General features: G+C 42.1%; 1 protein-coding gene across 7 annotated transcripts in view; it reads left to right on the top strand.

The window, feature by feature from the left end:
• The window catches only part of ablim3 (actin binding LIM protein family, member 3), a 45,989-nt gene that overhangs the window by 15,454 nt on the left and 16,505 nt on the right, over positions 1–14,030 (top strand). For all 7 annotated transcript variants that reach the window (XR_013935414.1, XR_013935415.1, XR_013935416.1 and 4 more), the window contains exons 3-6: positions 4,514–4,697; positions 9,579–9,694; positions 12,258–12,384; positions 12,868–12,961. Coding sequence is in view for 2 of the 7 variants with exons in the window: in XM_080465481.1 (XP_080321607.1) it covers positions 4,514–4,697; positions 9,579–9,694; positions 12,258–12,384; positions 12,868–12,961 (521 nt within the window). In the remaining 5 variants the exon portion in view is untranslated. The remainder of the gene's footprint in view (positions 1–4,513; positions 4,698–9,578; positions 9,695–12,257; positions 12,385–12,867; positions 12,962–14,030) is intronic.

Below are 14,030 nucleotides of genomic sequence, written 5' to 3'. Positions count from 1 at the left end.
GAGAGGGTGCAAATTGAGATAAAGTGGAGAGCTTGTGCTCAGAGCCACAAAGATTTGGAAGGAGTCGTGAAACGGAAAGACAGAGAAAGAGAAGGGGGGGTGGGTGAGAGGGGAGGCGGGGTAGATGCGACTATTTTGGGGTTCCGGCCCGGGCCGGCCGAATTTTAATTGCGTCTGTTGGCTAGAGATAAATACCCAATCAAGCAGACCCCCTGTGGATGCCTAATCAGTTCAGTTCTAATGACCACAGCTGCAGACATCTGCCTACATGCTAACCTCTAATCACTAGACTTATGATCTCTCGATGCTGAACTTCCTGCACTGCCAAGAAATCCCAATGTGAAGCAGAGAATCAACGTCTTCTGCTTTCCCTCATTAGAGTGTCATTCAGGGTAAGAACATGAAATGAGCAAGCAGATGAAATCAAGTCTTTGATGTAGTTTAGTTCTGCAAAGAAGACTCACTGTGTCGTTTGAATTATTATTTTTTAACAATAACAAAAATATTGAGGAAACTGTACACTTTCTCATAAGAATCGACAGTATGAATTCCCAAATGCCACTAATAGGACAGTAAAATGGTTCGGGCTGGTTGTACTGGGCTGTTGTTTTTATGGGTGGGTGTGCACACCATGTGGTGCTGGTTGCGCGGTTGTAACTGAACCATTTATCTTGGTGCCAAGCTGAGCCCCAACGCTAAACCCCACCCTCGGCGCTGGCAGCTAGTATGTGGAGGGACAAGCTTAAAATCATTGCATGATGGTTACAGCTGAATTACAAGAACTCGAAGAGTAAGCGGGCCATCTTACAAATGAAATGGCGGAGGCCCTCCTAGGGAAGCCAGAAGCTTTTTCAAAGATCCATCCACCCATCTTCTGTAGCAGCTTTTATCAGGCTGGAGTCGCACACATGGTAGAGTCTCCACAAAACCTCCCAAGCATGCGTTTGGATTGTGGGATCACATCATCAAATGAACCTTTTAGTTGTGAATGTTTAGTTGTGAGTTTTTGTTAAGATCTAAGATTTACAGCTGTCAGTCTGACCGCAGCCGCGATGAATGTGACACCAGCATCACCTCATCACTCAGGCTGGGACCTGGCTGTCTCTACGGCAACCGGGGAAGGTTTACGTCTCCTATGGCAACTGAGGAGGGAGGACGGCCTTTACGGTGCGTCCAGCCAATCGTCCGGTTGGGAAAACAACAACAATGTGATTAGCCAACAAGTGGAACCTCCGTCCGGCATGTCCAATCCGTTCTGAGCAGATCCAGACAGCCAGCTGGGATATGGTCATGTGCTGCTATGCTAATGTGGAGTTGTGAATTAGACCAATTGAGCAGATTCCAGTCATTTAAGATGCAAACAAAATCATTTCAGGAAATAGACACATATAGTGAAAATGAAAAAAAAATTTTGTTTGGAAGATGAGAAGATTTTTCTCTTTAAAAGTGATATCCATAAGCACATTTTTTCTTGGTGACTAAATGTGGCAATATTTACCCTCCTCTTCTCATTTTCCATGAAGGGAATTGGAAGCCTGTGATTTTGGTTTCTGGTAAGAGCCTGTCTGGTTCAAAATGTGGCGGGGACACTTTTTGAAGCTGGGTGTCATTGTTCAGTGGTTCTGGAAATGTGGCTGCGGCTTGCACACATGTAATTTTATGAACAGGCTACTTTAAAATCTTCCTTGTGCATCCCCTCCTCCTCCCCCTTCTCCTCCTCCAGCCACCTTCCTCTGATGCCAGTGACCTGTCACCATGATAAAGATCCATGATCATGTCTCACTGTACACACTGTCCCATTTCGTCAGACCACCTCTGCATACGTGCCGTGCCATCTCATCGGGGATGGATTTATGTGCTTCCATCCTCCTGAGGGAGCTGAGATTGTTTTGTTTTTAAGTGAGGGCCCATTGATCTTTTATTACACCATTAAGTCAATACGCTCTACTCATAAACAGCTTGAGATTAAATGAGCCCCTTTGAAGGGTTTATGTGCATGTGCGTGCGTGTGTGTGTGTGAGTGTGTGTGTGTGTGTGTGTGTGTGTGTGTGTGTGTGTGTGTGTGTGTGTGTGTGTGTGTGTGTGTGTGTGTGTGTGCGTGCGTGCGTGTGTGCGAACTCTCAGCCTGCCAGCAAACGCAGGGAAGTGGGTGGTGATGGGGACCAAAGTAAAGCCTGAAGCAGCAACTCCAGGCTCTGTAGCACGTGGGCAGTATGAAACCAATTATTAACACGAAGTTGATGGTATCAAACTTTGTTTCCACTGTAGGAACAAGTTTTTTTTATTTTTCAGTTTTATTTACAGTGGCACAATCTACTCTCATAAAGCAGCAGTGTTGTGTATTTTTTCATCAGCACTGTCAGCTGAACCTGATACCCCATGATTATCTGGTTTTGCCCTGAAAGCTTATATTTGTACTTTTTCCATCTTGTGATAAGAATCAGCAGCTTCACATCAGTGGAGACATTTGTATTTGCTTGGGATTTAGACAGAAGTGCCATTGAGGAGTATAATAAAATATTTATGTGAACGTCAGTGGTACAAGACGTTCAAATACTTCATTGAGTAGATATATCCCAGGTCTGGAATTGAGTCTACATTATCCCTACAACATAATACTTCTACTCTCTATATTCTTACATCTGGCCTTTTCTACTTGTTTCAACGTCAATGCATGATGACTCAATCTCAGAGTCGGAACAACACACACAGGGAAGGTCAAGGGGGAGAGAAAGTGTTGAGTGAGTTTTTGAGGAAAACAACTTAATGAGACTTCAATGCACTTCCTGTGTTTCATGGTGAAATAGTTCGATTCGAAAAGGTCAACGTGATCAAGGTGATCAAGGCAACTTATATGACCATAATGAATGAGTTAAATCAGTACTTTTACTCTTTAGCTACACAAACTTTACTTGACAGCACACGGTGACCTCCCGATTTGGTCAAAATTACATGTAAACTTTGTGCAGGTTGCTTGGATTCCTCAAATTATTCTTCCATTGTTTTAAGTTCATTCAACCCCAACCAAAACCTTCCTTGTAAAGTAAATGGTAAAAGCAGAAGAAAGCAACTTTTGTTTTGTCTTTTTCTGTCTTCATGAATATAACTTAAATGTATTTAATCAACCTGGATTCTATATGAAAAAATAACTTTGTGTGAGTGTATTTCCGATACAAACAATTGAAGGTTTAGGAGGATGTTTTTCATGTTTAATTGACAGTTTTATTGCAGAAGAGATTCATGTTAAGCTGCATACCGGTATGTATATCTTTGGCTGAAGAATTAAGCGGCACTCCTCAGCTCGAGTCATCACACATTTGACCTTTTTTCCCTTGAACCAAAAATTTGCAGATGTCGCATAAAAGTACCCCCCCCCCCCCCAAAAAAAAAATTTATAGGTCCAAATGTTCTTTTTCGCAGATGATATTGTTATTATTTTTATTTCTTGTGTTCTCTATAAGGTGGGCATGCATTTTCGTTAATTTTACCTTTGTCCACCAGGAAGTCTCATTGAGATCAATAAAACATTTGCTGGTGAGACATCATAAGCTGTAATTACATTGTGGTCATATTAATAATAACATATTGCGAAGGGGGGGATTTGTAAAATCCTGAGCTGGTTGCTCGATACATATATCATTACGAACTGAGCTGCTTCAGGATGTCTGCAGTTACAAGATAATTGTAGCTGCACAATAATTACAGTCCCAGTGTCACGGCAGGGGAATAATCACTGGGTCAAGGCTGTAATGCTCAAATAGAGGATGAAGTTCAACAGTAGTGAAGGTTTACTCTCCGTAGATGTTGGTTTCTCATATTTACCATAAAACAAACTGTGAAAGGAGTTTATTTAGGGGAAATGTGGTGACCTTGGGCCATGTTTTACATTTAGAGGCAACTATAGACGAGCCACCACAATGACTATTATTCCATGACACCCATAATATCCTCTCATCTGGATAGCAATGAGATGTAGCACATATTTTCTGCTCATCGTACACATTTATAGAGACACACACACACACACACACACACACACACACACACACACACACACACACACACACACACTGAGTAAGTCATTTCCTCCGTCCCCCACAGTAGTACGTAACGAGTCAGTAGTTGATGTTCTGGTGTTTCTGGGAACTTGCGGTTTGTCGTTTTGTCTCCTTCTTCGCGTTGTTGAGCCCAAAATGACTTTTCCACTGATTATATCATTATATTCCCATCAGAGCAAATTGGCTCACCACTGTCTGGAACTGAATGACTTCCCAAGCAGTCAAGTGTGAACACAAACATGCACACGTCATATGCACGCATACGTCGCACACACCAGCAGCATGGAGGAGGCTCAGATTGAGAAAAAAAACAAAAACACAAAAAGCCATAACATCTGTGCTGAGAAAAAAAAGAAAAGAAGAGAAAGATACATACAGTAAAATGTCAAAAGTATGTTATTTTAGAGTGGTTTCAGTGACCCATTCTCACCATGACACACCTGCTCTCTCCACAGTGTGTAACTGTGACTTGGCGCGATCTGGCTTCTTCCAGAAGAAGGGCGAGTACATCTGCACGGCGGACTATCAGCGCCTGTACGGCACACGCTGCGACCGCTGTGACAGCTTCATCACAGGAGAGGTGGTCTCTGCTCTGGGACGCACGTACCACCCCAAGTGCTTTGTCTGCAGTGTCTGCAGGTACGAAACACAATCACACATCATCCTCTGTATGGGAGAATTAATGTTGAGAGGCATTTGTTTAAAGTTATTCATTTGTTGTGCAATCTGGGAGCGACTGACTCTGTTTTTTTTAATGGTCAAAAGAATATCACTTGGTTTATACATTATCATTAAATTCTATCATCTATTTGTGATTTTTTTTGCAGCTTTACACTTCTTTTTTTATCCCATAAATTTCCCATAACAAACTTGAGAAATTGGAGAATTTAGATAAACGTAATAGAAATATGTGATGCATTCAAAACACTTATAATAATTTGATCACTGATCATTGAAAAGGAATCTAGGGTACATGCTTGAGTCCATTCTGAAATGTCTCTTTCATTATGTGAATACATGAATAATGATGTAAGATTCAAGCTTCCTAATATATTTAAAATCATGTCTTGTTGAACGAGGTGACGTTTAAGTTCTCAGCATTAGCTTTTCTAAGGGTCTTGATTTCATTAAATACGAAATTAGTCTCAGGTATTTATCTTTCTGCTATTGCACCTTAGGTTCATTATCTTCCACTGTGAAAGAATGAAATTAGTCTTATTCCTGGGTATACATGCAGAAAGATAACAGAGTATTGGTGAGTTAATCTAATTTCCCATTTCATGAAAGCTGTCACTATCTGATAGAACATATCGGATTATACTGTTTACAGATATTCTGATAACTCCTGATTTTTAGTGTGCATGTAAACAGGCTCAACAAGTAGTTCCTTTCTGATCAATCTGCATGTTTCGTAAAATATTTTGAACTTACATGTCTGGATACAAAGACAATGTTAAATTTGTCACAATCTTTGAGGTTCTCACAGTTCGTCCATTCCATCTTCTTCGATGGAAGGTGGAAATGTCTTGAAAAGACTGAATTCTAACCTCCACAACACTATGCGGCTCCATAATAACAAGATATATTACATCTATAGCCCGGGTTTTTAAAGTGTGCAAGGATGCCCCCAAACAATCCAGCAGCACATGTTTTGCACAGTTCATCAGCAGTAAAAAGCCTCACTCGTGTCGTGCATGTAAATAACTACAACTGTTTTACTTTTGTAATTTGCCTCATAAAATAGGCTGATCGTGTAATCAACACTGAAAAGATTTGCCCTCCGTCGTCTAACCAGTCAAAATATAATTTTTTTTCCATCATTGTGAAAATTATTTGTTCGATGACTTAAAATATTGGGTTTCCACAACCTGCACTGTGGTAATCATTTTGAAATGACTGTGGTATTGTTCGGCAGTATTTCATTTGTGAGCTACTTGAAACTGCCAGAGAGTTCCATATATGCACGCCATTGTCAGTGAGGACAAGAGGCGCACATCGAGTTTGCTGATGTACTGATTGTACAGTACATGTGTTTGTCCCGTGCACATCAGATGACTTCTGTGTCCGTTCTGTGAGGCTTCGTTATTTTTATTGATAGGCGAATGGCGTGATATAGGAGAGCACAGAGAACAGGGGGTAGATTGTGGAGGCAATGAATAAGAAATGTGTGAGTCACTGTTTTCTGCCTCATGACCGTGAAATCCTACGTAATATGACAAATCACATCTTTCAAAGTGAGAAAAAGCAAGGTAACTTTTTTTTTTTTAAAGTGTGGGTCATAATTGTTGTGAGTCAGCTTATGATTCAGTATCAGGGAGGCATGTCTGATTGCAGTATGTCGCTTTGCTTAGTCGAGACACGATTCTAATCGAGGAGCCGACCTGCGGTGCTTCACGCTGTTAGATTTAGTAAAAGTAGGCCAGCTCTCCTCTGACCTCCATCAGCACTCGTGCTAAGCTCCTCCAGAATCAACAGTCGGCATCACCGTTGGCTCCTTCCCTCGTTTTATATCTCCGCTTCACTCCCGCTTTCTTTTCTATATGTCACTCTATAAAAAGAACCTCCACATGTTCAATTGCTTTCCTTAATGTACTGATGTGCTGTTAGTTTAGCAAAAAAATGGGATTTTTATGTATGTCCCTGCAGGAGAGTGATGTTTGCCTGTTGAGGGATATTTGCTTGACATTGGCTGATAACCATGCGGCCATGCCCAGCAGCTCAGGAGCCGGGGAAAAAATGAAAAAAAAAAAAAGAATGAACTGACACCAACTGGCCAGAGACAGTCAGTGGAGCAGTCCTGGCAGTGACAAGGATGTGTGTGTCCGCGAGTGTGTCCGTGTGTGTGTGTGTGTGTGTGTGTGTGTGTGTGTGTGTGTGTGTGTGTGTGTGTGTGTGTGTGTGTGTGTGTGTGTGTGTGTGTGTGTGTGTGTGTGTGTGTGTGTGTGTGTGTCCACGAGTGTGTGTGTGTGTGTTGTAGTCAGTGCGTGTGGACTCAACTGGAAGAGACAGCGAGAAGCCGAAGGGTGAATCTCTTCGTTCGTGCTCCGTCTGCCCCTTGTCACATTGCTCGCTGTTCTTTCTTGTATCACCTTTTTTTTTTCTTCTTTCATCTTCGCTCCGGTGTTTCTTCCTAACAATCCCTCCTTATTCCTCTTTCTCCTCCTCATTGTTCTCATTATTCTCCACATCATTGTCATGTTCCGCATCGTCCTTCATCGTCTCCCTTCTTGCCTTTGTCAAAAGCTTCATCTCTAATGAAGGTGGATTGCAGGCTCTTTCTTTTTGAAGAAAAACGCAGTGATGATCAAAGCTAAAGGACATATCACTCAAGCCAGAAATAGCGTTTTAATCCTGTGGCCAGTTTCAAAAAAAAAAAAAAAAAACATGCATTAAATATGTAAACAGAGTAAATATTTAAAGTGCTGAGAAAGGCTGACAAGGCAAGAGTGTCTTGAGGGAGTGAGAGCAACACACAGGTACAGACAAGGTCAAACAACGACCAAGACACGATTCTGCACCATCACAGCTTTTCAGATACTTAAGTTGGACACTGCAACAGCTCAGACTCTTTAACAGGGAAATGAATCAGTCTGGTTTACATGGGAAAAAAAAAATATACAGACACAAAACAGGCTCCAGGCTTCAAAACCAAACTACTCTCGACTCGTTTAGCTCTTTGCTCAGTGCAGCAGGTCAGGGTAAGTTGAAATAAAGAAAATAAATCTAAAGAAACACCTGTTTTCAGCTGCAGAATAGGTCAAATGAAATAAAGCCCTGAACGGCTTAAGGACGATCTTTATCAGGAACTTTGCTGAATCATTTCTGTTCTGAATGTCTCTATTTTTTCTTCCTTTTCTGTTACTGATAGGAAAGCTTTGAGAAAACCGCGAGTGACAGTTTTGAAGACCTGCTCAAAAACCGACTTCTATCACGCTGATGTTTTACAGATTCAGTTTAACTTGTTTAGTTTTACTCATCTGTTGGATTTTATTGTCTTTTTATTACCCTGTGACGACTGACAACTGTTCTTTTAGTGCAATGGACAGTCCTGTTTGCACACGAGCAAATGGTACGAGGAGGTACTTTGAAAAAACATTTTCATAATTTTTTGTGACGAATCACAAATGGACAAATCAGAACTTAGAAAATCTTCATGTCAAATCGAGCTCGTATGTATGAAATACATTGGCTCCAATTTCACATCAATATTTGAAGGTGTTTTCTTTCCCCCAAGGATTTTCCCAGCATGCCTTCTTTCTCGCAATGAACATCTTTTTTAAGAAGAAGCAAAGATAGAAAAAAGAGTGAGCAGAGGGTCAACTGTCTATGTGGTATATGTTATTAAAAAAAAAACCCACTGGTACACGTAACTATAACAGGAGCTTAAAAAAGAGAGAGATGGTAAAATAGGTGAAGTCTTTCAAAGGTTTCGAGACCTGAAGAGTTACTAGCTGTGAGTTAATGAGGGAAAAAGGAAGGAAAACAGAAGCGTACTCCAGTGAATTTGTTAATATGACTATCCATAGGAGTAGTAATAGTAGTAGTGCATAGCGCACTCTTTACTCTTCCACTCAGCGGCAGTAGTAAAACCTTCCTTGCTCCTTGGAATTGAACTTACTATGGCTCACAACCGCCACAGCTGCAAATATAGCACTCGATTCATTTCTACCTCAGTAAGCGAGCACATGGATGTACCGCGCTCATGTGTGCTGACTCTGAGCTCTGCCAGAGACTCAAGCCTCCCTCTGGGTCTCGGCTCCGGCTCCCGGCTCCGGCGAGGGAGTAAAGGGATTACTGCTGTCTATGTCTTTTAAACAGCCTTCCCTAAGCCGTTTAGCTCCCCATTCATTCCTGCATCCTCTCCAGTCATAAAGGAATCAATCTGTCTCTTGGAAAGGGAGCGGAAAGAGAGTGAAAACAGTGCGTCGCGATATGGTGAATTTGATTTTGTTGGCATGTGTCTTGCTATCATCTTCTCTGCCTGTCAGCGCCCGCGAGTATTCACTGCCTCTTTCCGTCATGTGGTCTTAAAGCTATGAGTATGATAGTGACCTGGTGGGACTGGCTGAGCAGGCAGCTTCGCTCGATGGCGAGACAGAGAGAAATAGGCGGCGAAGATCAGTATGCACCCCACACAGTCACCCCTAATAAGTTTGTACTCTCACTGAGAGAGCCAGTTATCCTTTCAGAGGCCCGTGGCAGCGTCACATTATCGCCTCTTTAATCACAGAGTAGCCAGGTGTGCTGCAACAATCAGCATCCTATAAACCCGTCATCACAACTGTTTGCAAATGTGTTTTCAGGGTTGGAAGAGGATGTCAGACTGCGTTCAGCTTGTGTCAGCAGAATTATTAGTCTGTCTGTCACCCCTATCATGTTCCTGCCAACGCATATTTGTTTTGCCCATGTGTGCAGTCCGCCTGGATGTAAACACACCAAATCACTGCCGCAATGTTATCTCCAATTGTGCTCCGGTTTTCTGATCTGATTCTCTCTTTTTCTTTTTTTTGTTTCTTCCAGTAAACCCTTCCCAATTGGAGACAGGGTGACGTTCAGTGGGAAGGACTGCGTGTGCCAGCAGTGCTCCCACACACTTGTCAAGTCAAATGAACCGATCAAGATCCACGGGCCCAGCCGTAAGTCCAGCATTCGCCCCGCGCTGTCTGCTCCGTTTAGGGCCAGCGGGTTCCACAGGGTGCCGAGTCTAATCCAACGTGTCCACGAAGTCCCATTAGCTCATTTAGCTAATCAAGAGTCTGTCAAATCAGTGGTTCAACCTGTTGTGTTGATATGCCAGCTGAGGGTTATGCAACAGGAACAGACACATCATTCATTCATTACTGTCATAGCTGGCAGCATGCGGGGGAATTAAGACTTTATGCATTCACTGCAGTCTTTTTTTTTTTTTTACCTAAATATAAAATGTGATCATTACTAGGTGTACGTGTGGAGGAAGAGGACATAGTTCCACTTTTTTGCATAAGGACAGGATATGACACATTTACAAAAGTGAGCTTGTGAATGAGTGTGGCGTGCAGACAAGGCTGATGCTCACTGGCTGTGCAGCTGTAAACAGATGGCAGAGAGGCACGGAATAAGTGTCCTGCCAGATTGCTCCGTTCAGGAGAGTAAAATCCAAGCGGCTCCCCAGGTACATGCCCATCAACTCGATGTCTCATCAGGACATTGTGGGACAAAGAGTACCGACACTCAACATAACACACTAAATCATGTGAACTGATATTTACCGATCTAAATGTATATTTAGTCTGAAAAAGTGGGGCTCTAGTTGAAATAAGTGAAGAAAACACAGGGTTGAAGTAACGTGGTTAACGTGGTAATTAATTTTCCCCAGCATTAGTTTTATGACAAAACCCTCTCAATGAGAAATTGGTGCTGACTGGGCATTTTGCGCTTCATAAGGTCTTTAATTAAATAGTCTACTTAAATGAAACGGTCATTTTCAGTGTGAGTAATTATTACGGTGTTCTTGGGGATGCAACGCGTTGAAGTACAAAACTGGACAGGTTGTTTGCGTCACAATTTCCTCCCTAAAATTTTTGTCTGCCCCTAAATTGAAGTTATTAAAACGATTACATCAGATCGTTTATACTCACAGCAGAAGCATGATAAGTTTTACACTTCAGTTAAAACTAATTTTTCATTTGTTTTCTCAAGAGGTTGTGGCGACTTCTAAAGTCATCGTTCATATTTTTGCATTTGTTTATTCCCACATTTTCAAATGAGTAAAAGGCACAGGTGCTTCAGCAGGACAAGTTGTGTTTGTATTATCAAGTCTCTGCACTGATTGAAAGAGAAGTCAATATTAACGAGCAACGAACAAACACTGGAAAGATCTTTAAATAGCTTTTCAATTCCCTCATGGAAAATCCTAATTCACGTTGAATCTCCTTCTATCACGTCTTCATTTTTTCACTGTTGTCTCATTCATAAAATATTAAATCCAATCCCAAAGCAGATCGGTCAACCACAGGTCAGTCGGGTATGGTTGATGATCTGCTTTATGCTGTTTTCCGTCACTAAGCTTTTCAATATAGACAATAAAACTGAGGCTTAATAGCTGAGTTTTTACCTTCACTCGGGATGGTAGGATTTTACCACACCGACGCTACCTGACTTTGAATGGCAATAAATTTTTGTACCCTCCTCTAAACAAATAAAATTGGTTTGTCTTGTTCAGGTTATGTATGTTCAATTGAAAAAATACACATTTAGTAAATTTTGCTGGATCATAAAATTGAGAAACGACTTGATTTATCTGTGAGTATATATTTACACATATTGATCACCTGTCATTCAATAAAGGTTGTGATGCAAAACCCGTTCTGTATTGCGGTTATACCAATGCAGAATTATCATTTTGGCCAAAAACTCTGACTCGTGCTCCAGACAACTTTTCTCACGTAGCAGCTTAAATAGAAATTGAATAATGACTTAGTGAAAAAAATAAAAAATAAAAAAATACTCAGCTGTGTGCACCAACAGTCTGAGCCCTTCTACACTCAGCGCTATCGCCACCAAATGACAGTTTAGATTTATTTGCACTGCAGCAACCCGGCTCAATACACTGCAGTTTTTCACAGTAAAACACATTTAGTCTCAGCTGACAAGTCGGGGTGGAGTGGTCCCTGGCGACCTGCGCTCTTCTCTCAGGGGCAGTGGACCGGGTCAGAAAAGGTTAAGCTAAGCTAAACATCCTCCAAATACAAACAAATACAACACTGCCCCTTTTTTTTTTTATATATACTTTTTTGACATTCTCCAGCCATGCATCTGCCTGTTTGCTGTCCATCTATTTCTCCCAGTTAGTGGTGGTTGATAATGCCTGCGGGTGTATTTTTTTTGTCTTTTTGTTTTTTCATAAAATATGCTTATAGACAGTTTGAGTGTCGGTGGGTAAAGAAGCAGGTACTTATCATAGCAGGGGAGATTGTATGCAACTGTTTTAGCCTTGGGCTTATTCAGTGATTTCTACTCCCTGTCTGCATTCGATCAACCACGCAAATATACAGCATACCACATTGGTACAGCACTTAAGAGTGTCTAAAGATGCACAATCTCACCTATTTACTTTTCACATCTTTTTCTTTTTTTTTTACATTTACATCCCTCCATTTTTCTGCCTCTTCACACTTGATTATCCTCCTTTCTCTTTCACGCCATCATCTCCTCCTCCAGACTGTGCTGGGTGTGGAGCCGAGATCAAGCAGGGTCAGTCTCTCCTGGCGTTGGAGAAACAGTGGCACGTCAGCTGCTTCAGATGTCGGACGTGCAACATGGTCCTCACAGGAGAGTACATCAGCAAGTAAGTGCGCGCAGAGGCGCCCGTCGGTCAGTTTGTAGAGTCCTCCCGACTTCAGTGTTGGTTGGTTTCATCCCGCATCTCATCCTGTTCATCTATCGAACTGTTGTTTGCAAGACATCAAACCTAAAGTTGCTCCAAATGGTGTTGGAGCATCTTCAATGGCAGCTGTCACCGTTGGTGTGCTCATGGAAGAGTGTGACAGATCATGTAAATGAATTTGGCCCTTCTCAAGCGATCACTAATGTTCTAATTTTGGTCATTTTAAATGTAGAAATAGGTTTATGGTGGATAACTAAATTATTGCATTATTGTCCATTCTTACTTTACAGGTTGTGACTAGTCCATTTGAAAGAAACAAATCAAAGGGAAACTACATGTTATCAAAACTAACCACAGAAAGCACATAAACAAAAAAATGTTCAATGGTGTGAGGCTACTTCACATACCGTTTTCACGCCAGGTCGTATGTTTTCTACGTTGCAGAGATGGAGTGCCGTACTGTGAGGCAGATTACCACGCCCAGTACGGGGTGAAATGTGAGACCTGCAGCAGATACATCAGTGGAAGAGTTCTGGAGGTGAGAATGGGATGCAACACTGGATGCTATCAGCAGAGCCTCAGCAGCACCGTAGAAGTCTAACGTTTAACTCGTCTGTGGTAACTGAGTGTTTTTCGACAGTATCTGAACTGAGCAGACGCATTCTATCCTCAGTTCTGCTTAAAACCCTCCATGCTTTAGGGAGGAAGCGACTTAAGATCGAGGGGCGATAACAAATCTTGTTAGATAAAGCAAAACAAATTATACTGTTGAGTGGTGATCTGATCTACATATTGATCATGTCCACTTTGGCCGTTCCTTTTGAAATTGAGCATAACACTGGACTACCAGCAAGAGGCAAAAAAAAAAACTTGAATTCTAACATCATGTAAAGACTGGAGGGAAGATGTCACTCACAGAAAGACCTTCAAATGCATGTTTTTGGACTGTGGAAGGAAACTAAATTAAAAAAAAAAAAAAAACTCACACACTCACAGGGAGAACATGCAAACTCCACACAGAAAGGCCGCTCAAACCAGAGATCTAACAACCACCCCTCAAGTGTGCAGCCCCTTTATAGGGACCACCCCCAAAGCCCAGAATCAGATCGAGGATGTTCTCGGTGTGAGGCGGGAGTGCTGGGCTCTACGCTGCTGTGCAGCCAGTAATAAAGTGCAGATGCTAATTAAATGTTTTGGAATACTCTCTTGAGGGTGTTTCTCATCTGTTGGGACCCATGGACCTACATAGGAAGAGATAGTTTCTCTCTCCCTCTCTCTCCCTCTCTCTCTCTCTCTCTCTCTCTCTCTCTCTCTCTCTCTCTCTCTCTCTCTCTCTCTCTCTCTCTCCCTCTCTCTCTCTCTCTCTCTCTCTCTCTCTCTCTCTCTCTCTCTCTCTCTCTCTCTCTCTCTCTCTCACACACACACACACACACACACACCCACACACACACACACACACACACACACACACACACACACGCACACACGTGTCCTTGTTGTCGCTGTGCTCCTTTGCCTGTCAGGATGGCTGGTGTAAAGTGCTTTGTTCCTGACTGTCAGCCTCTCTGAGCTATTTATAGGCATGAGGACATGTCAGCGTTCGTCTC

Source organism: Lipophrys pholis, assembly GCF_963383615.2.
Source record: "Lipophrys pholis genome assembly, chromosome: 6".
Classification (NCBI taxonomy): domain Eukaryota; kingdom Metazoa; phylum Chordata; class Actinopteri; order Blenniiformes; family Blenniidae; genus Lipophrys; species Lipophrys pholis.
The sequence above is the reverse complement of the archived record's forward strand: the minus strand, read 5'-3'. Positions and strand labels throughout refer to the sequence as shown.